Source organism: Platichthys flesus, chromosome 8 (assembly GCF_949316205.1).
Source record: "Platichthys flesus chromosome 8, fPlaFle2.1, whole genome shotgun sequence".
Lineage (NCBI taxonomy): Eukaryota > Metazoa > Chordata > Actinopteri > Pleuronectiformes > Pleuronectidae > Platichthys > Platichthys flesus.
The window spans coordinates 18,626,420-18,649,955 of NC_084952.1; the positions used below are offsets into that span (position 1 = coordinate 18,626,420).

At 41.7% G+C, this 23,536-nt stretch overlaps 1 protein-coding gene across 1 annotated transcript in view; it reads right to left on the reverse strand.

Moving 5' to 3' along the window:
* Positions 1–23,536, reverse strand: part of si:ch211-26b3.4 (connector enhancer of kinase suppressor of ras 2) — a 55,016-nt gene that overhangs the window by 25,608 nt on the left and 5,872 nt on the right. The window contains exons 2-8 of the mRNA XM_062394504.1: positions 15,917–16,080; positions 9,477–9,679; positions 8,846–8,933; positions 7,618–7,659; positions 3,055–3,174; positions 1,935–1,994; positions 1,724–1,792 (exon numbers count right to left, since the gene is read on the reverse strand). Coding sequence (XP_062250488.1) covers positions 1,724–1,792; positions 1,935–1,994; positions 3,055–3,174; positions 7,618–7,659; positions 8,846–8,933; positions 9,477–9,679; positions 15,917–16,080 — 746 coding nt within the window. The remainder of the gene's footprint in view (positions 1–1,723; positions 1,793–1,934; positions 1,995–3,054; positions 3,175–7,617; positions 7,660–8,845; positions 8,934–9,476; positions 9,680–15,916; positions 16,081–23,536) is intronic.

Genomic DNA, 23,536 nt, shown 5'->3' on the forward strand with positions numbered 1-23,536 from the left:
TGAAGAACCTTTCCGCTCGATTCGTGAGTATCCATTTATATTAAGATGGGATGGTGTATGGTGGATTTGCAAAAAGTCGAAGCGTGTCAAATGTGCTTGGAAATTTGCGATTACATAAGCTATTGTATTGGCTCTAGTATTTACTTCCAAAGGTTTGGGACATTTTCCTCCCAAAGGAAAAGCCAGAATTAACTGAACTGAACTTGAACCAAACTGGATCCCGATCAAAACTCCTCCACCCTTGTTTGATCGGGCACAATAGTCGAGTGCATGAGCAAACACGAAGCCTGAACTGACCAGGACGGTTTTAAAGCTGTTCTGTTATGCAAACGTGCAGAGAGCTAAAAGAACAGAGACTTACCAAAGTAATAATAGAGCATAAACTGCTGCAGGAGAGCTTTTTTTTTTTTTTTATTATCCCAGGGGTCTTCATTATTTTCTCAGATGCTATTACCTCCACATAATTATGTTGCCTCTTCAAACAATCAGTTTGTTATTTGAGCAAATTCCACATTTTGCCTCAATAGAGAAGCTAAAAACTGCAAGTCCTGTTTTTGAAGTGGGCCTCAAACCGAAGCTCATGCATAGACATGAGGGCAGCGCTGTTGCTAAATATGTGGGATAGGTCTACATAATGTTTCTATAATATAATGGAATTTGTTAATTCAATATCCACACTAATCTCATTTTAAAAATAAACTTATCCGCCGCGATGTTGAAGTTGAGTGGCTTACAGTATATCCATCTCTCCTCATGCTGTGTTTTGGATCAGACGACAAAACTGTACGTCTGAGTTCAGTTCTCCTGTTCTCCTTCCTTTTCTTTTCATCCTCTTCCTCTTCTCCCCAAGTCCCTCTTTACTTCCTCCTCCTCTCCCAGCTCTGCTTCATCTCCGCATCCCCTGACTGCTTTACACCCGTTTCCCCTTTCAAGAGACACACTCACACACCTTCGTCTCCCCCTTGCTTATCTCCTCCCCCAGAGAGAGGGATCAGAGTGCTGAGGGAGTAATGAGGGGTTGGAGCTGAGAGCCTGGCGGGGTGCGATCTGCACAGTCACCTCGTGGAGGGAGAGAGAGGTGGGGGGGGGGGACAGAGATAACATGCAGCTTCCTCACGTGTCAATCAACAACCCTCTCCGGTGCCTGCATCTCACGCTTTCACATGAGCAGCGCCTATCGAGACGTACGAGGAAATACTTACGGGAAAAGCACACAGGAGACGTCTACACAGAGACACAAACCTTTTTTTCCCACAGCTAAGAAATAAAAAAAAATAAAAAAAACGCTGTAGCAAATTGTTCGTGCCAGGGCTGACAGCACAGTGCGCTCAGTCACATGCTCGCACAACCCAATTTTTTTGTTGCGCCTCTGATGTGACGAGTTGAAGGCAGAAACACAACTTATTCAAGTCTGAAAGTGGAACATGAGTTCACATTTCAAACCAGACTTCAGGGGTTTTCTTTTTTCGACAGTGGAAACAAATTCCAGACAGAGTTCGCTGACAGTCGTGGTGGACGGAACAAAGGTCTTGTCACAATCGTTTCTATAATCTGCTCCCCCAGCAAGGCCTAATTAGCCTACATACTGACACAGGCCCAGGACAGGAAGCACCATGGTGGTGGTGGCGGTCAGACGTCATGTACCTTGACAGCTCCTCAACATAGCACCGAATGGAGAACATTTCCTGTGATTCTCCTTACGCCTTGGAGCTGTTTAACTCACCACTGTCTGGTGGTTGACTTGGATCACCTCGTCCCCTGCGTGGATCTTCTTACACAGGTCGGCTGGAGACTGCAGAGGCAGAGATTTGAGGACAATGGCAGCACATTTAGGAGATGCTGACTCGTACATTCACTGATGTAGTGGAATTTGAGACACTAGATCGTGGCTGGGTCAGGTGTCGAGCTTCCGACAGACTGAAACAAAAACTCACATTCTCTGTTGTTCCGGTGATGACGTGGAGTCCGTCATAGGTCGATTTGATATACATCCCCTGTAACACAAGCAGAGGGATTCAGTATTATACTGAGTGCAAATGCAAATACATGATATCATTACTTTTGCATCCATATGTGTATTTGTGACTCTTTCTGTGTGGGCCAGAGACTCTAGGTCAGAAAACTCAATAGTGGTAAGTCTTGATAATCAGAATGACGAATTTAAAGAAATACCAAGGTGAAGTGTTTTGAGCCACCTTAGCCTCCAGTGTCGCTTCATTCCTCCTTAACTCTGACTCTAATTCGTTTTCTGGAGCTCAACTACATAATTTTACACTATATTCCCAAAAGATATGTCAAACGTTTGGCATTTTTATGATGGCGGATGTGTATATTTATAGCCATCAAACCATTCAGTGACCCCTCATGTCTGAATACACATTTCTTTAATCACAGATTATAAACTATGTTTCCTTTCTTTCACCACCTGACTCACTAAAGACTGGATTTGGTTTGAGACTGAAAACAGTAAAACATTCTGGTCCCTATTTCTAAGCGGCTAAAGTAAATAATTAACTAAGACAGCAAAAGGCAGCCGGTGCATATTCACACAACTTAAATATTTAATTATTAGTGCTGTGCATTGAAGGAGACTTGGATGCATGTATGTGTAAACACTATGAGAAGCTTGAAATGGAAAATATTGTAACTCTGAGAAATTGTCCTATTAACTTTCAAGTGCGTCTTGAGAAGACTTTTGACTTCCATGGTAATTCTCCCAAGGAGACTTGATATTACGACTTAGACATTTCCCCGAGAACATGGATGAAAGCATTAGGTGATTGTTTCAGAGAGTGGACTGTGGAAGCTGAACACAAAATATACAAACAACAAATGATATATTAAAGCTGTTTTGATAGCAAAATGTGGCCAATTTACTCTTTCAGATAGCACTGACCAATATTGCCATTAATTAAGTACAACAGAGCTGAAAATCATTTGTGGGTTCATCAATATAAATAACCCCTTTGTAATATAATTGATTCTAAATATAAAAATGTGAATTAGTGCAGCTTTAATAACAACCTTGGTGTAAATGTTCGCGCGTGACCTTACCAGGCCTTCACTGGGCATGATGCTGGTGAGGTGGACCACCTCCAGATGGGCAGACTGAGAGACCAGAGAGTCAGATGACAGAGAGATGATGTGGTCACATATCCCTGCTAAGGTCTTACACTGGAGGTAAAGAGACCGGGGGGGGGGAGAGACAGGAAAAGAGAGAACGAGAGAGAGAGAGAGAGACAGAGAGACAGAGAGAGAGAAAAAGAGAAAAAGAAAAAGGCAGAAAGTTATTGAGATTGGTTTTGGTCCGCGGGGGATGCTGTGACCTAGCTGGAGGAGGAGAAACAGAAATCATTTCATCAGACAGTTCCACATCGCTACCTCCATCACGCCGCCACACAAACTGTTTCCTGTCACAGTCTGTCCATGGGCATGCCCACAAGACACCGTCACAGAGTGAACAACACACCGCTGATACCAAACACTACCCGAGGTGCCCAGATGACATTTTCCAACAACTAAATTACAGAGCACAGATCTCATTTGTTGTTATCTGTATTTTTTCATTTGGAAGAGAGAGGCCATTTTCTTCCATCACATCAACTAAACCAAATCAGACTGGATGGATTGTCTGTGTTGTGATTTATTTCTCTTTTTTTTTCCACCTCACTTACATTTCTAATACATATTACTGCATTAGAGTGCATCCAAGCACAAACGACCAAATGAAAAGCATGACTTCACCTTACCTTTGTTCTAAATAAACCATGGCTGTTTGTCTGCTTGGTCACGTATGCGAGTTAATTTATCATCAGCCACATCTCCGCCTTCTAATCTTGGCTGACTGACTGCAGTGGGTTTTACAGGGGCCGTTACCTTGGTTATCCTGCCTCACCGCAACGCTACTTAGTGCAAACATGCATGCAAACACACACTCGCTGGAATGTAACAGGCGTACATGTGAGAGCACATACAGTCTACTCTCGACATTCACACAGGCTGCATGACAGTGATGAACCCTGCACATACTAATCTTCTCATCTCAATCCTAATGAGCAATTACTGGATTATAGTTGTGAAATAACCAGAGGAGATCTTACTCACACACACAGACACACACACACACACACACACACACACACACACACACACACACACACACTCACAAAAACCATGGCTTCAGGGGAAATTGACATTGACTTAAATCGATTTCCTGGAAACTAACTCTCTAACCTTAACTAATGTTATGCTTGCCTTATCCTAACTCCCACACAAACCTTAACCTAACCCAAATGTTCACATTGAAATTTAATAATTGATATCATTCAGGACTTGCTTTTTGTCTCCATAAAGAGGACAAGTCACTATGATGTTAGTGTCAACAAATGTAGGACCACATACACACACACACACACACACACACGCATACACACACACACACACACACACACACACACACACACACACACACGCCCCCCCCTTTTCTGGGTCATGGTGAATGATCAGCTGCTCATTCTGTTTATTCAGTACTATTATGTCAAAGTAATGGGATACCCAGAACTGTTAATGTCAAAGTTCAAAAAAACTTTGAAGAGTGAAGAAAAAAATATTAACAAAAAGCAGTATATTTGTAATCTGGCCAATACAGTTGTAAGTAGCATGTGAAGTGCCCAGCTGGAAACTACAGCCAGTCACAATGCTGTGGCTCTGCTTGTGTCCCGCTTTCATCATCAGACTAATAGTCTTGACCTGGGATTAAATTGAGGCCAAGAGACAAAAAGGCCCAGAGAGTCTCAACTCAGCTCCTCCAGCTGTGACACACCCAGCCTTGATCAGGCCGCCTGCTGGAGAATCAGAGCGCAGATTATAGGGAAGTTAACTTGTGTGGCTGGCTGGCGTGAGATTTGAGAGCAGTGAAACAGAAAGCCAGACATAGTACAATGCCAAATGGATTAAGCTCTGGGTGCACACAACCCCTCCATCCCCCACATCCACCACCTCTCTCATTCTCATTCTCCCTCGCGCGTTCTTCCTCATGGACTGACACCTTCTCTCCGATGCACACGCATTCCAATGCTTACACACACTCTAAGCACAATTGCCTAATTATTTGTCTCCACATGCATGAGTGTATACACCCCATGGCAAAGATATACCTGAACTGAGACATGGAGAAGGATGGACAGAGGTAGAGGGAGGAAGAAGGGGAGTGGAGGAGGGAACCAGGAGAGCAGGGAGGTAAGGGAGAGAGAGTCCGGGAGGAAAGGGGGGGAAACACAAGGGAAAGGGAAACACACAACTAGGACAGTCTTATGTAATTCTCCTCATCCTTATGCATGCATGCACATAAAAACACACACACTCACATACACTTCACGCTCCATCAGACACACAGACTCACACATGCTCATATCTTATCGCTCTTCTTCATCATCTCTCTACTGTCTCTCTGTCTCTGTCTCTCTCTCACACACACACACACACACACACACACACACACACACACACACAGTTGTCCCTGTCCATCTGATTGCTGCAGGCGGTAGTCTAGAGGAGTGCAGAGTAGCAGTGGGTTTTGCATTATTGAGCAGAAGCTGACGAACGTACAACTACCACTACAGTACAGCAGAGCATTAAACGGTGTCTGAACCCCATGCTGGATGTACAATGAGGGAACAGTGGCTGAGAGACTCTCACATAAAAGTCTGTACGTATCACAAACCATAAATACATTACTGAATAATATATAATTGGAAATTTTGGAAAATGTAATGACATTATTCATCTCTATGCCAAGACATAGAGGTGGATGTACTGTAAATATGAACCTATATCCAGGAGATGGTTAGCTTAGCGTAGCAAACGGATTAAGATGACACATGGGACATATCAGACATTTAAAAACTACAGTTCTTATGTAAACGATATAAAACATTATACTCTTTGTTCTGCATTTATTTTATCACCATGTGTGTCCCGTGTGTGGCTGTGTCACTTTCCCTCCACTATATACATTTTCTAAAATGCCTAGTAAACAACGATCACAAAGGAAGCCGCAACTAAAAGAAAACACCTCTTCTTCCCTCTCTCCCTTTCTCCCTTCACGCTGTCTCCCTATTTCACACATAAACCTCCCACACATAACAGACTTAGTCATGTGTAGCCTTTAGTCTGGCACCCAGGGTGTGTGTTTTTGTGTGTTTATGTGTGTGTGTGTGTGTGCGTGTGTTTGTGTGTGTGTGTTTGTGTGTGTGTGCGTGTGCGTACACACTTATGTGGATGTGGATGTGATGTGGAAACCTAAATTTCTTTGAGTTTACACTTAAGTGGACAAAAGGAAAGTCTCTAATAATAATGATGTAACTACATTTTAAAGTGAGGACATGTTTAAGGTTGGATCGAAGTGAGGCTAAATATAGGGCAAGATTAAATTCCAAGGGAAATATTTAGGGTTAGATGAAACTTTGGGTTTACCTAGGGTTAGATAGTTAGGGTCTATCAACAGTTAGATTAAATTTGGGATAAATCTATGGCTGTCTTAAAGTTAGGGTCAATCTGGCATTAGATTAAAGTTAGGGTAAATATAGGGTTTGATTACAATTGGGATTTATCTAGGGTTAATTTACGTTGGGGAAAATTAAGGGTTGGATTAGTGTAGGGCAAGGGTAGGGAGTACTTATGATTTAGGTTAAAGTACATCTCCAGGAAACATGTATAATTGTGTACACAGATGGATAAACAAGAAACTGTGTGTGTGTGTGTGTGTGTGGGGGGGGGTGAGTGTGTGTGTGTGTGTGTGTGTGTGTGTGTGTTTGTGCGTGTGTGTATGTGTGTGTGTTTGTTTGTCTGAGTGCATGTGTGCCATCTAAATATTTGAAATAGCCCAATGTCACTGTCCTGTGTCATTAGCAGGCCTTTAACAACAGAAGTAATGGCAGCCTGGTTTCCGCAACCAAATCACTAAGGGGGTGGGGGGGTAATCCCAACAAGGGCTGCATCACAATTTGCAGAGACCAACCTCTCAAATACAGTCTTGTCATTAGTTTTGTTGATAGAAATATGTCATATGTAAACACCTCAACATTAGTATGTGCCGTGGCATAAAGCGCTCAAATATTTGACTGTGAACTCCCCCTGCCATTGTGTTATTTGGTTTTCGCCACCTGACCTTGAATGACGGCAGGAAGTGTTCCAATCCAACTGTCAGCCCAGATCAAACACTAGCTGCTCACTCGCTTTCACACGTGGACACAGACAGTTCTCTGTCACACATGCACGCCGCCCCGCATACACACACACACGATAAAATGGAGCTTGCGTATGGCCTTAGGCTGGACGTTCACAATCCTGTGCCACAAATTCCTATACACATCACAGCACTCTAACATGCACATACACACACACACACACAAACACACACACACACCCATGCAGAAAACACAAATCGTTCAGCTGTCTATTTCTGCTGTTTGTTTTTGAACTCATGCCATTTTGTTTCAAAGCAAAATCATTGCAACTGCCAACAGAGCCAAATGGCAAAACCAGTATGTCACCCAGAAGTGATAAGATTTCACTGACGTTTCAAACAGAGTTTGATATTTGAAAGCAGAAACTTACCACGTGGAGAATCTTGTTCTCTGTCTCGTACACTGTGCAATCCTGCAAAAAGAAAGAAGAAGAAATATAAGAAGGAGAACACATCAATGTGGACATCCGCACAGAGGCTCAAATATCTCCTTCCTCCAAATAGAACAGTGCAGAAAGAGGGGAATAAGAGAATTCAGAGATGGATGACTTCTTCTGCACCGGAGAACATCAGCAGTCAGCTGTTTTATTTCTTACTCTCCACATTATGTCTGGTACTTTATAATCCAGGCCGGCTAACACATTGGATTCACCATTTTTGGAGTGACTCTTCTGTGTGGAGATTCATAAGCCTCCTTGGGATTTAGAAATGACATTATTTGAACATGACAGATTGTTATTTAACGATAGCTGATAGTTAATCTATTCCTGGGAAAGCAGCCCGCTGAATCTGCCGGATGTGCATGGTAGCAGTTAATTTGTCTGTTTGATGCATTAGTGCGGGCAGTGCTGCCACCTTTGTCTGTCTCGCTGCACCCTGGCAGCCTCAAGTTCATTTGGCCCATTGTGGCCCTACGGTGGCCCCTTTCTCTCCGCTCTCCTATGGCCCTTGTAAGAGGGGATGGGTGTTATCTGCTCAGCTCCAGGATTCACTCTGGGCACACACACAAACACACTCTCAACACACACTCTAAGCAGGCTCTTACAGGGAGGACATGGATGAGGTCCAGGACAGCAGGCATAGTTTCTGTCCAAACGATGAGATTTCTACAGTATTAGAGTGTGTTTGCACCTCCAGTTTTGTTTTTTAGCAAATGTGTGTGTCACTGTAGCGAAGTAACATGAGGGAGTGTGCTAGAGAGAAGGAGAGGGTAGAAGGAGGACAGGAAATGAAGTGATAAGAGACCCCTCGTTCATTCTCCATCAGAGCCCCTAAGTTAGGCGGCGGACAAGTCAGTGAGTCAATGAGTACACTGCCTGAGGCTGTTACTGAGAGCCACTCGTCCCCTCGGCCATGCTGCAAACAGCCTGTGGCAGTGACACATATGCTCGACTCATAGTCAAATCTATAGAAATGAGCTGCACACCAGAGCAAGCTGCAGCCGTATTGACGTTTCCACTCCAAACCTACTTTGGTTTAGTCCTTTCACATTTCAAACCCTGACCTTTAGTAGATGGGTGTAATGAATATGGGCACGATGGAGTGTAAGATGCATACATCACGTGTGTTTGATGCTGTACTGTATGTGTGTGTAAGCACCTGTTGTACAATTGTAGTTAGTTCTAGGCAGAGCTGCACGATGTTGTTCTTCAGTAATGAATACTCGGTCACACTGGCGAATGGAGACCTGAAACAGACACAAACAAGAGTTCATAATCTGACAGCTTCCTCTGACTGCTTATCATCTTGTTCTATATTTGGTTACTGTTCGTCATCAAAGGCTCCTCAGAGTGGGAAATCACACTTGTTTTCTTGATCCACATAGGACGAGGATGTTGGACACACAATATAGGAACGGTGATGATACAAACTTTTCACATGGTGTGTATATATCCTGCTGTGGTATTGTATCGTTATGTGACAGGGGGATTTTATGGTTTCCTGTTATTGTGTCCACTGTCTGTTATTGCATCACTCTACAATGCATAACAGGAAACAGGTAACCCTACTTTGCAACAGTTGAGTTCTGTCCAAGTCTTTGTGCTTTTTTCTGTTGTATACTAGGTGCCCAAAGACAATGACCACGTCAAGTTCAAAAAAATAACTGTTGTAGTTGTACAGTAGCATAGAGTTTACATATTTAAAATGTTGTTATCGTCCACATTGGATGATGATTAGTCATTCATTAAAAGTCCAGATATATGTTGAGTGCTGATGTGTGACTCCATACCTGTCAAGCCAGGCTAGAAGGTTCTTGGCTGCTCCAATCAGATCCACCACTGAGGTTAGGAAATCATTGGGTAACCTTCGGGAAGCTCGTCCATCATAGTGTCCGCCCCTCCGCCGGCCCAGGATGAAGTTCTGAAGGTTCTTCGCCGAAGCGTTCAGCTTGTGGGACAACGTCCGGAGGTTCTCTGTCTCCAGGCCGTAGTTCTGGAAAACAAACAGAAGGATTCATATTAGAAGCAGAATTACAGTTATTTGTTGAGGTACAGATACGTCTGGTGTTCTTCCACATCAGTGGTTCGAAGTTGCCTGTGATATATTCAAAAGATTTAAGATTAAAGAAATAGTAAAAATGTTTACAATTATTTTATAATTTACAGATGTTATTTGTACACGTCTTATTAAAGCTCGAAACAGGCGAAATGGAGCAGCACCACTGAAAATTGTATGGGGCTGTGCTTCAGCAAAACTATCGTAGGACACTAGGAAGAATTCAACAATGGAAGAATTTTTTGTGGAGAGATTTCAAATTTGGTCAGAATCCACCGGCATCTACAGTATGTTGTTACCTTGTCCAGGCACAGGGACAAACTCTTACTGTAGAAAAGCTGAGAGAAGGGTGGACGGACATTAACTGTGCGTTGGAAGGTGGCATTGGAATTATGGAGGACCATACCAATTTAAAGGACACATGGAAGTAACTATGCGGGCAATGGTTATGTGTCTTTTCTTCTTTAAATGCATCATAACAAGTTTTAAACAGGTGTAAAAGGATGCTTATACCAACCAGCACCATATACGTCCCCTGTAAAACCCAGAAAAAAGGTGAACGTTGATCAGTTTCAAACGGCAAATGTTTCCTGGTATTGACGAAGATCGGACAAATAATGTGATACCATGTCAATATATATTTTAGAAAGGTAAAAATTGTAAAAAAAAAAAAAACTATCTTACAGATTTTCTGGAATTGCATCATATCAAATGAATCAGTGGAATGAACTGAAACTAAAATTACTATCTCTCCATAACCACAAGCATTTTCATAAAACAGCCACTCTTTGCACGCACATGCACGCACACAAAACACACACACAGACCCACTGAGCCACTTTGTACTCGGTGTCCCACAGCACCTCCAGTCATGTCCTCTCTGACAGAGCCTGATTCCTGCTGACACAAAGGCTACACACACACACACACACACACACACGCACACACACAGATATCCTTGTATAGTCAGATGCACAGGCAGAGCTAGACGTATCTATTCCCCCCTCTGCCTCTAGATCTATTCTACACAGTCACGACCACAGTGAAGGAGGGAGGAGGGAGGAGGGAGGGTTTCACAGTGGTGGCAGCAGAGAGCGCGCGAGATAGAGAGAGAGAGAGGGAGACAGAGAGAGAAAGAGAGAGAGGGGGGGGGGCGAAGGAGACAGCAATGAGGGAATTGTGGAACTAAAGAGGCAGAAGACAAGAGGGAGAGAGAGAGGAGGAGATGGCACCCAGCTATGCATCTCACTGAAACTGGGTCATGCATACACTGTGCTCTGTTTAATCTTCAGTATTCTGTGTGAACGTGGATGTCCACATTTTTTCACAGCTGTAATTAGGCGATTCCTGTGATTCGATCTCGAGCTGCATGCGGCTCCTTCCAGGGGACGAAGTGCTGAGATGAAGCGGGGGAATAATGCCCTGTGTCGACTGTCTCATCTGCTGTGTGTGTGTATGTGTGTGTGCGTAGAGAGAAAGAGAGGGAGAAATACGGAGAAATAATTTGAGCAGCTCGTGCATATGTGCGCTTTTGTGAGTGGCAAATCAATGCAGTAATAGGGCAATGCCATTAGAGCAACAGCAAACCCCCCCCCCCCCCGACTCCATCTTCATGTCGATGTGGTTGCCATAGCAGCCATGTGTGGAGTGGTCTCTTCTATTTGCAAAAAATTCTACTATTGTCAACAGAATTACAGTCAAATATTGTTTTTGAACTATACTTTAATTTCAATATTAAGATTTTAATCAGTGTATTTCCACGGTAAATTCACACTCACTGTTGTTGAACATAAGCTTATAGAGGCAACTAGAGGGATTATATGTTACCTCCATCAATCAAGAGAATATTGATTGTACGCGTGTCACATTCATCTTGAAGGATCTGGGTCCAATGGCAAACTCAGTCAGTTGAGACGATATTCAATTATTATCACAGGTTTTTCTTATTTACCCAAACTTAATGAGAACTAGACTAAAAATTAAACAAGTTCCCTTTGATTTTAGGAAAAATCTTAAATCTATTGAGAGATGAGAGAAAAAAGGGTTGTAATTGATGAAGTGTTTCCCTTAAGATATCAACAGATAGGAAGACCATGAAAACACTGTCATGAAAGAAAACAGAGGACAGAAAGAAAGACTAAAATTGCATACAGTATAAATATATGTGCCCACACCAGAAGATCAAACAAGAGTCTTCAGGCAAAGGAAATACATTGAGTGACGTGGAGACAATAACGGGAAAATATTCATCTTTCGTCTCAGCTTTCATCTGAGGAGTCCTGTCTAATGAGCTCAGATGTTCAAATGAGGATGAAAAGGACAATATATATAAATTATGGCAAACAGGAATTTAATTTAGAGTCACACAGGGTAGCATTGAAAAGGAACAAACACAGAAAGCTGACTCATGTGTGAAAGACTTAGAGGAGGACAGGAAGGCATGAGTCACACGAGGAATTGGGTCTTACAACACAATAAATCTACCTAATTAATGATCATGCCAAGATAAGTGAATGTTAAGACTGAAGTTGTTTGCAAGACGTTTTCGTGTAGAGTCAGAATATCTTGCAGGTGCTCTTTAAAATACAAACTTATGAACATCAACTATATTAGAAACTGTAAATTCATATGGATGTTTTTGTCTGTGATTTGGCTGTAACAAACTATTAACCTTTATCTCAACTTCGTCCAGTTTCATGAGAGAATGAAGCTGTTCCTCATTTCTTCTTCTGGTGCGGAAGAAAAAAGGAAGTTTAAGAAATTGGAGATGGAGAATTTTATTAGACTCAGCTAAAACTAAACCTCATCAGCTGACATGGAGGGTGCTGTAAAAAAATGATATTGTGTGAAGATAAATATAACCTTCAGGATACGAAAAGATCTCCAAAGTCAAAAAATACATTGTCTTACTTTAACAACATTTAAAAAATAAGATACACAAAGTAATTGACCAAGTTTACTGATGATTTTCTAATGTTTTGATGGAAGAAAAGAAATTTGCTGATCTCTTCTCAAGCCCCTTGGGCTAGAGCTTGTGCGGTGTGTGTGAGAGCGCGCACACGGCTCCTGTCTAAGAGGATCAAAGACATTTACACAGTGTAAATTATGCCATTTTGAGTCGAATTTGATTGTTGGAGCTTACGAACACTTGGATAACACCACAGGAGCATTTCGGAGGCATTTTATTTATTTATTTCTGTTGTTCTTTACGTTTGAAGAAACAGTCGCCATTTACTTGCAACGCTGTTTACCCCTGAAACTTCAAAAGTGTTTTGTGGCCTTAAGAACTTCCCCACCAATCCATCGGCATTGTGGTGTGTAGATAATGAGTGAAATGACATTTTTCTGTGACCTATCCCTTTAAAATATTATGAAACATATGCTATTCATTGGCATATATTTCTTTCAATTCAGATATTGGGACAAGCAGTCACTTTATTATTTTATGTTTCGCGCATTTCTCAGAATACTTAGAATCCTACTTAGCATAGATGCTCAGGGCAAAAACTTGATGCATAGGCATAAAAGAGGGGACTTCCACATTTAAAGTAAAGCCCAGTCTTGACAGTTGTATTTAACCAAGGCTATGGAAGTGCCACTGTTTTTCCTCCAGGACGGCCAGCGTCAAAATGGTTGAGCCAAGTTATCAGGGTTTTGCTTTGCTTATGATGTTGCTGACGAAGTGAATCTTTCATCGTAATCTAAATATTCTGAGTCGGCGGGTGGGACAGAAATATGTCCAGTTCAGATCTATTTAAACAATGATCTTATTTTATGACAACTTGAGGATATCTGGGAGAATGGCAATATTATTACAGAGATACCAATCAGCCAAGAAAAGTTGCCCTTCAATCAACTGCAAGTGAGCATAACAAGAAATGGTGTACTAATCTCTTTTTGCACTGGAAAACTGTATGGGTGAACTTTGTACGGTGGCACTAATGGAAAACCTGGATGCAAAAACCACACAACTGGAAAAGCCGCAACTTAAATACAATCAACAACACAACTGCAAAAGCCAGACAACAGAAACACAAACAATGGATGTTGACAATGACACAAACCAAAAAGGATTAAGTAATAATGTTTGTGCTTCCCTTTTAGATGCTCCAAGCACATGTAACGTAACACCTCTTAAAGACAAGCATCATATTTTAAGCGGTGACTGGCTTTTAAGTCAATGTCTTTGCAAAACTATGTTCCTCACCAACAATATATCCTTGCTCACTTTTATATATCCTTGATTCTGGTTCCGTTATGTGGGTTTTGTTGTCAATTTGCATTCATGTTGCAGCTTTTCCATTATATTTTTGTCCGTTAATGCAGTTGTGTGAAACGTCACAGCTGTCACGGCTGGTGAGAAATTTGGCCAACCTGGGGCTTTGTTTAAAACCAATCTGATTGTTTGACTGCTCATGTTTCTCCCCCAGATGTCAGTGTGTTCCCTGATCTCAGTAATTAACATACAGTGTTATCAAATCTGATAGGAATTAAAGCTGAAACTCCGAAAAGTAAGACCTGAGTTGTAATAAACTGGTATTATCCCTTAAACCCACTCAGAGCGGTAGCTTTGGTGATTCATCTTGTCTACCTGGCACCCCTAAGTTTGTGTGTGTGTGTCCAGTTCCAGGACATATGGTGATTGTTGCTCTGGGACACCCATTCCCATGCTTGAACATTTGAATGAGTAGAAGTGCTGATTAGCGCACACGCAAGCATGCATACACATACATACACACATGCACATACACGGACACACATTCAAACCCAAACTAATCCAGCCATGTGTGCATGGGAGATAAGGTGCATCCTGCATACTTCCTACAGACTCTTTCTCTCTCTCTCGCTCTCTCTGTCTCTCTCTCTCTCTCTCTCTCTCTCTCTCTCTCTCTCTCTCTCTCTCTCTCTCTCTCTCTCTCTCTCTCCCGCTTGATCTCACCCTTTTTCTCTCTCTGGGAGAGTAGCACCTAATTCTCCCTAATTCCCTAATCCTGAGCAGGACCACTGCACATACAGTCAGCAATGGCCGAGGCAGTGCACACAGTGCGAGGCCCAAATCATAGAGGATGTTTCTCACAATAACTGGCTGAGGAAATAAACAACAACCAATAAATAAACCTTTCTGCCTTGAAGAGAATTTCCTCAGAGGTTGTATGACACAACATATTCTTAGAAAGATGAATAAAATTTGGTAAATGTAATTCTGACCAACACAGCATAAATTATAGCCTATTTTTAAATAACTAATCTGATAATTCATGTAACACACTTATGGCTAAACAGTTTTGGCACCAATACCACAGTATTTTCTTTAAAATCTTACGTGTTTTTCCACAGACAACTTGTTCTATTTAACAAGAGTGGTCAGCCTGTTCTCAGATGTCCCATGTTGTGCAAAGACAAGCAGCAGCCCTATTTTACTAAATACAACATACATTTGGCAAATCTAGATTTTTCAAATTAGTCACAACTAGCAGGAAACATGCAGGCAACCTTCAATGCACTGTCATATTTTCTCTGTTTTTTTACTATTTACTATTTATTATACTATAGTACTTTCAGGCCATTAAATTCTACGTGGTTGATTCAAAAGATATAATTGTAACATTGAGTCTTATTTAATATCTGCAAGCCAGTTCACCTGTGGAACAGTTTATATCTGAGAAAGGAGGGTTAGGAATAAGTGGATGGTGCAGCTTTTGGTTATGAAAGCAAATCCATGTGTCAAAAAATATCAGTTTAAATAAATGACCAAATCCACTTTTGCATAAATTTCACTAGAATTTATTCATTTTGTTTAATTATTCAAATTGAGGACAAAAATAACTAGACATTTCCTTTAACTTCCAATTGGAGAAAAACCTACACAGCAGCCTTTTTTTCAGGTAGGCTATAGCGCTAAAATAGCACAAGCTAACTGTTTGTAGCTATAGTTCCAGCTTAAACATTTTAGCCAGCAATGTAATGCAAACTATCTTAGCAAGCTAATGCTAACTAAAACATTATCCTGCAAAGCCATCAGTTAGCCCATATGCTCGCCTTGTTGGGAAAACTCTTGACTTCATTTTGTCAGTTTTGGGCTTCCTTAGATGTAGCCCATGGCTGTCGCACAGAACTTTGCCCTCATCACAGATTGAGAGACATGATGTTAGTCAGTAGCAGAAGCTGACTAACCAGGGCACAGAGGAGGTCGACAGCTTCCAGGATGAGCTCCTGATGTCCTATTCTGGTGACGCCCAGCTCCTCCAGCTCCTGGTGGGTGATGTGCAGCAGCTGCTCGCCCCCCATCTGCTCCCGCTCGAAACTCTTCACGTACTGCTGGAGACAGTCATCCAGACCTGAGCAGAAGACAGACGCAGATTAGCCCATGCTGATGTTTTTACATCTACTACCGCTGTGTAGAGGAGGCCTGCTGGTCAGCCTTAGCCGAAAAGGACAAAATGTTGTTATCGTTAGTGATCTGTGAAAAGTTCAGCTGGCTTTTTACCCCCCAAGGAACAAAAAAGCAAGAAAGCAATACATTTTTTACACATATAAATGATTTTCTTTTTTTTTAGTGCCTAAAGCCAGAGAAACTTACAAACTGTCACCTAGACAAAACAACTGTTGTTGCAGCTTTCTGATATCTGATAATGATTGTTCACCATGCTGTAACGACTTTTCCTGCAGGGGGATACAAGCAATGTAATTTGATTTCATGTTTTCAGAGAATGCAGAGTGATGAAGCTGAATTTCATGCACATTGATGATTGATTAAGGGTGTGTCCAAAATATACCCAGAAAGATGTAAGCAATATTGATGTACGACTTTTCCACTGTTAAGCCGTGGCCGCCTGCCATGCAGAGAGCCAATCAGCTGCACATAGACGTGGTGGGTCCGGGATACTATTGATCAGTAGGAGCCTCAGGCTTTGAACCAAACAAAGTCAGCAGAAAGCTCTCCTCCCCGCGGACCTAATGAACAAGCCTGCTCAAAAATGAGCACGCACACAGCAAAAAAAAACGCATGATAGGAGGCAAATCCATGCACACACACACACACACACACACGCATACAGAGCCACGAGAAAAAACAAACAGCACACTCTGTCCCTCTGTGAATGCACACATTTCAAACACTATCACACATACAAATACAATTACAACTGCTGTTGTTATTCAGAGTCTTGACACCTCTGTGGAGCCATGTTGCTAAAGACGAGTGGAGTGAGGAAAACACTGATGCCCAAGGGAGGCAATGCTGACATAGAGCAGACAGTGTGGTAGCACCTTAACACAGCCCCCCCCCCCTCCCACACACACACACACACACACGCTCTTGCTACAATGGATGACCACAAGGCATCTTGGCGTGGGACAAAGTATAAGCCTACTGTTGTGCTGAGTGACATAGACAGACAATCTGTTACGTACTGCAAAACAGAGCAATTTTGACATCCCTCTCCCCGGTAAGACGCTCCGCAACACAGCAATACTTGCGAAAATCACTTAATGGAATACATTCCCAATGGACAAACCAACATATCCCACAGTCTGTGTCTTACAAAGGATAGTGTAATATTATCACATGCACGATATCAAGTTTGTACATGAAGTACGTGAAAACTAAAAGGAGAAGGTGCATGTGGTGGTTTGTTTACATGTTCGTATATTTAATCTGGTTGATGATATTAGAACACAGTTTCTTAAAAGGTGAACGACCAATAACCGATTAATCGTTGATAATTGCCCATTTTAGAAACAGTATTCATATTTTCAACATGCAGCATAGCTTTTCTAGTCTTCTCAGCATTTATATTTAAGTATATTTTTGTGTATTTTTATCAGAGTACTTATTTTTAATCCCTCCAAGTCAATGTGGACTGAAAATAAATAGATGTTGATACATCTGATATTTCAATATCGCTCTAAATCTTAACATGTATATGCTGTTTCCAAAAATTAAAACTGCTTCTGTATTATTATGTATGAACAGTACATATTAAAATGAAAACGTAACGTTTGAGACTCTTTTACATTATTTGAGTATTTAATTTTCATGCCACTTCAATCAAGAGAGAAATGCAATAAATAATAAATTATTGTTCCGTATTAAACTGTAGGTAAAGACAGCAGGTTTTCACTGACAGCCACATAAATGTTAATTAGATGTGCATCATATTTGGAAGTCTAAATCAACACTATGCAGACAGATTTATGTGACCTGAGAGCAAATGCATAGAAAAACACGAGATGTGGAAGGGTGAAGAGTGTAAGCTATTTCTTATGAATATAAACTGATTATCACAGTGGGGAAGTGGTCCTGTGTATCACCACCAGTGTTGATAGAGATATGCAGGAGTGCAGATTTTTTTTAAGCCAGCCAGCAGCCTTAGGACCGGTGAACATGGAGGCAGAGCAGAAATAACTATCGCCTCAGAATATGAGACCCCCTGACCCTCAATATCTGCTAAACATGAGAGAAAGAAAATAAAGACACTACTTCTCTTCATGTCCATCCTGCCATATCAGAGCAATACCTCCTTCTCAATTCTCCTGCCACTCCCTCACTCTCACATGTGTCACCAGTTCACGCCCCTGGAGCCTCTGAGGCCTGGTGACTCTCTTTAGTTGTAGCCATATACTAATATGGCTGGAAAATTATGGCTACTTGAAATCATTATGCAAATTTAATAATTGAATCATATCTGAAAATCTCTGCAGATGAAAAAAAAAATGCATTACTTTCTAACAATGAGTATTCTAGCCATCACTTCAGTCGTCTTCCTGGTGTCCACTCAGTAAATGTAACACATTTTTCCCCCTCTCTTTTTCCTTTCTTCACATACAGTAGTGTATAAAGTGTATAAATTATAAATAGAGGTGATGAATAAAGAATCAAAGCGGTCCAGGCTGACTACCCTTGCTTCCACAGGAAAAGCCTGCTTCGATAACTACGTCTGCTCCTGCAGCACACACACATATACTGTATATGAATGGGGCTGCAGCATCGACTGCAGGGAGTGCATTTGTTGGGCATTCTCTTGTTGTTTCAAATATATGTGGACACTCACATCCACACGTACTTGCACGAGCAAACATATAGGATTGACTCACACGTAAATACAGGCCTACTTTCACACATATACATACGCAGTGTGACACACAGCTGTGAGCCAATCGCATGAGTCAGAACGCCTCCCCTAGAGGACAAACAGCTGATCTGGGTTCATCTGCTGAGTTCATATGCCAGCTGGAAATAGCACATGGTGCTCACAAACACACACACAAACTCAACAACGCACCAGGGTCGCGTTCGTCAGTGCAGCGGCTCGCCACATAGTTCATGATTTTAAAATCACTTCAATGTTACTAGTCAAGATCTGCAGCAGTTGCGACACAGCTCACACAACAACAAATACTTTTTTCCTCCCGCACGGAAAACTTGTCCATTCTGAATGTTTTGTAGCAGCAGCAAACATGAAAATTGACCTCAGACCTAAGTAGGCCATGCAGTGTAATGCGAGGCATACAAATCCTAGCCTGTGTGCATCAGAAATAAACTAAAAGTAATTTAGTAGAAGTGTCTCTCTATGTAATCAGCTCTGCTATAGTTTCCCCTGAGAGCTATAGCTACTGACTTGGGAATAAGATACTTTATCAAAGCTTAAACATAGATTGAAATTGTGCTAACACCAGCTTCCACTACAGTGGCCCCTGCTCTCGTGGCGCTGGCAGCCCAGTCTGGAGTGTTTCCTGTAAATATTGTTTTTCCTGCAGTGTTTCATGAGCTTAATATTGTTATTTGCTGAACCAGGTCCTTGCCTGCATTTCCCCCATGTTTTTACACTAACACACACACCATTTGGAACACAAATGTTTCAAGGGCTTTTTTTCACTGTCAAAGTACTATGTCTACAAAATTTGGTAGATATTTTTTATTCTTTGTTTAGTTAGCATGCAGCAACAAATATTTGTAGAAATAGGTAATCTGTCTGGCAAAGCTTAAATATTAGTTATTTAGGCTACTACAAATATAAATGTTTGAGTAGGAAATTTTAAATATTGAGAAACTTTTCTTCCATAGATTTATTGAAAGCTAAAACAAGCAACATTCAAACACTTTGACTATGGTTTTTCATTTTATATCGATCGAGACAACTAGCGTTCCATGGATTCTTTATTTCCATTCAGAAAAATGTTAAACCGAAGCGTTACAACAAAGGCGCTTAATTATAATTCTTCTCTTTCTCCTTAGTCACATGTTAGAAAATAAATATTTGAGTGAGTGAGTGAGTGGGTGAAATTGATTCATCTCAATGAGAGACACTGAAGGATCCCTTGATTCCAGCCATCAGCGAGCTGAGGCTTGAGCGAGCATCTCGTGTTGACAGCTACATACACATTTCATGCAACTCGCTCCGATCTTTTCCTCATTCCGGGGCAAAATAAACCCCTCCCTGCAGAAACACGCGGGTTGCCAAGCAACCACAGCAAAAGAGGCCTCCGAGCAGAAGAGAGGGATCCGCAGTTGCTGCCCCTCAGGACCATGCACTGATGCTGGGCTAAGGAGTACACACACACAAACACACTCACACACACAAACACATACTGTAGCATATAGATGCTTTCTGCACACTGGCTCAAAGCTTGTTGAGGCCCACAGTAAAAGAAACAATGCATTTACAGCTCAAATAGAGCATAGCAGTGCTGTGTGGCGATTAGCATCAACTGAAATCAAACTGTCAGACGTGTGTTTTCCTCTGAGAGCCTGTTTGGGTCAGAGTGGAGGCCGGGCTAAAAGCTAAGGTAGGCAGCAGCAGCTCGCATCCCGTCGCCTTGCCGCCACATCTGTGAGCTTCCAGCAGGAGTAAGTGCCTCAGTGAGTGCGAAGAAAAGACACAACACCCACTAAAAATATTCCTAGTGTGAAATATTCATCACATCATGACAGAATATTCTTATGACCGTGGCATTTTAGCTCCCCGGTATATGAGCTTTCAAGTGCAACACGGCCTCCTCTCTGAAATCCAGCGAGTGGGAAGGTGTCAAGAGGCAATCTGAACAAACAGGACGAAGGGAAACAGGGTCAACAGGGAAGCTGCAAGGAGTTCAGAGGAGCAGAATATGACTCGGAGGATCTAACCTACCTAACGGAATTTGAAGTGATTGCAATCAGGCTGGAAGTATGATAATGACAATTAGCTTTGCTCGCACTTCCTAACTTTCCTCATACAAGAAAATGGGTTGAAGTGTTCACTCTAAATCGTGTCACTTATTGCGATCTGCTGTGGTTCCCTTCATTTCTTCGTAATGTACTAATATGGAATGGCTTTTCCTTGATGTCTATTATGTTCCTTCCAACCTTTTATTTTTTCATAACTTTAAATTTAATAACTTTATTTTATCTTTAAGTTTAGATTGTATGTGTATGTAGAGTGTATTTCATTGTTTGCTACCTTTGATTTTAAATGATGTTGTGTTCATTTGCTTCTTGTCCTTGATATTTTGTTATTATTATTATAATTGTTGTTGTTGTTGTTGTTGTTGTTATCATTACATTAGCACCTCTTCCACCTTCCATGTATTGGTTTTTCGGGTCGTAAGCATACTGTTTTGGTTCAGTCTCACAGCTCTCAGCTGTGGTGTTTACAGGCACATGTAGGGAAACTGCTTTCACAAAGAAAGAAGCTCCGACAAACCCACTGTTGCTAACTGTCTAGCACCAAACAACACTGACAAATTTAGCAACTAGCTTGTGAAAGTGGTGGCGTAGTTAGCACTAAACATTCAGCATCTAAAAGGGCCCATATTTTACACTTTTCTCGGATATAATTTGCGGTGTTAGTTCCCCAATGATGATATATCAGTGGTTTAAAGTAATAAAAAAAAACTGCTGCAATGTGTATTTCCATGTCCTCTCTTCGGCCTCTCTCTGGAGCTGCAGACAGAACCGCCTGTTTACACCTGCCTCTTGAGCCCCTCCTCTGATTGGCTGACTGAACTTTGAATGACAGGCCTATCACCAGTCTCGTTCTGGCGCATTTGACAATCCTTGGCTGTAAATACAGCTGAAAGTCATGCTATGTTTGGATACATCTATAGAAGACCAGCCACATATTAACAGTCGGTTACAACAGGATGTTTCTGAACGGTAAGTTACACCGCCCTCATGTTTCATTCAAGTTGTAGCAGGACAGTCGGCCGATGTAGTTACAGTATGGAGTTTCAATAAGGAGTAACGTAGACTTAACTCTATACTGAGCTCACTGACACGGCACGTCAGAAGAAATAAAGCCTAACCACTGGTCTCCAACAGTAACGTTCTAAGGAGGAATGTGCACGGACACATTCTCTTCCTTGCATCCCTCCACGCTGCAGTGCTTCGTCAGTGTTGTCTGTTGTCGTTAGCCTGTGGTAACTAACAAGCTGCTAGCTAGGCAACACGTCTGCTTGGTGTCGCGTTGGGGGTGTGGAGGGGTGGTGGTGGGGAGCAGGGGTGGTGGGTTTGGAGCCTGGACTGGTACCGGCTGGGTGGGGCTGAGAGACGAGTGCGATCCCGCCTGACTCATACGGGGGGGAGGAAGTACGAAGCGAGACGTTTCCATAACATATTTCTTAGAATGGACTGAAAGTGGAGTGAAAAAGTTCGCGGAGTGACTGTTTTCATACATTGAGGATCCCTACTGACCTTTTCAAGTCATAGTCAAGATGGTAAAAGCCGAGAAGATGTATTTTACACAGTGTGGGCCCTTTAAGGTATTTCTGCCCTGAGAAGTTGGTGAATTGCAAAACAAAGCAAAAACAAGTGCATAATTTGACTGCTGGTAGTTGAGTGGCCAGAGACATGATCTCTAACTAATGTTTGTGGTGCTTCGTATCAACTAGATGTGTCAAGAGGCAACTATTTACTAGCAGTTCAGGTACACACATTTTAGGTGATAATACATAAGGGTTGTGTTTTGACATTACAAATCTTCCTGCAATTGGCCAGAAAAAGGTATTGACACAGGCTTATTTATGAAAATGATTAAACAATTCCATTTGCAGTTGAGTAGGTCAGTTTATAGTCCATGGGAAACATTTGTATGTGCCCTTGGTTGACCTCCTTTATGAATTGTCTGTGGTTGCTTAGACTCTTGTTTGCCCCTGATGTTTGAGTGATTATTCCTGTCGTAAAAACATCCGCCAGGGAGGATGAATTTTCGTCTGTGTTTGTTTAAATTATGTTTATGTTGTGTTATTTTGCAGGATTACACAAAAACTACGGGACAGATGTCCAATTAAATTGATAGAAGGCTGGGGTAAAGGTCAGGGAAGGAATCCGGATCACAGGAAGGATACATTCAAAATAATTTCACTTTTATTAATGTTAAAAAAAGTGACAGGTTTTTGTCAAAGATTTCAATGGTTTCTGTGAGAATAATTTATGCATGTTGATAAGAAATATGTCTATGTCTAGGGGACTGTTATACATGAGTGTGTGCAATTTGGCGCAAATAAAGTGTGGATCTGGCAAATTAAAATGTGCTTTCATAAGAGGACTTTACTCTCCGAGCACCATTTGTTGTGGTTAATACAAATCTCATTATTTAGTCATGAGCTTCATAATAATTAGCTCTCTGTGCTACAAGAAATATTGTATCCTCAGTCAGAATGCTATCACTGTCTTAAAGATCAAATCAAAGTACTCAGCACCCATTATGCCATGAAGATAATTTAAGCAAGTGATTTTTATGATTCTGGAAAAACAATTTGCAGCCGTTGGACTGAGCTTAAACAGACCGTAACCCTGCTCCACAGCAAAGGGACGAC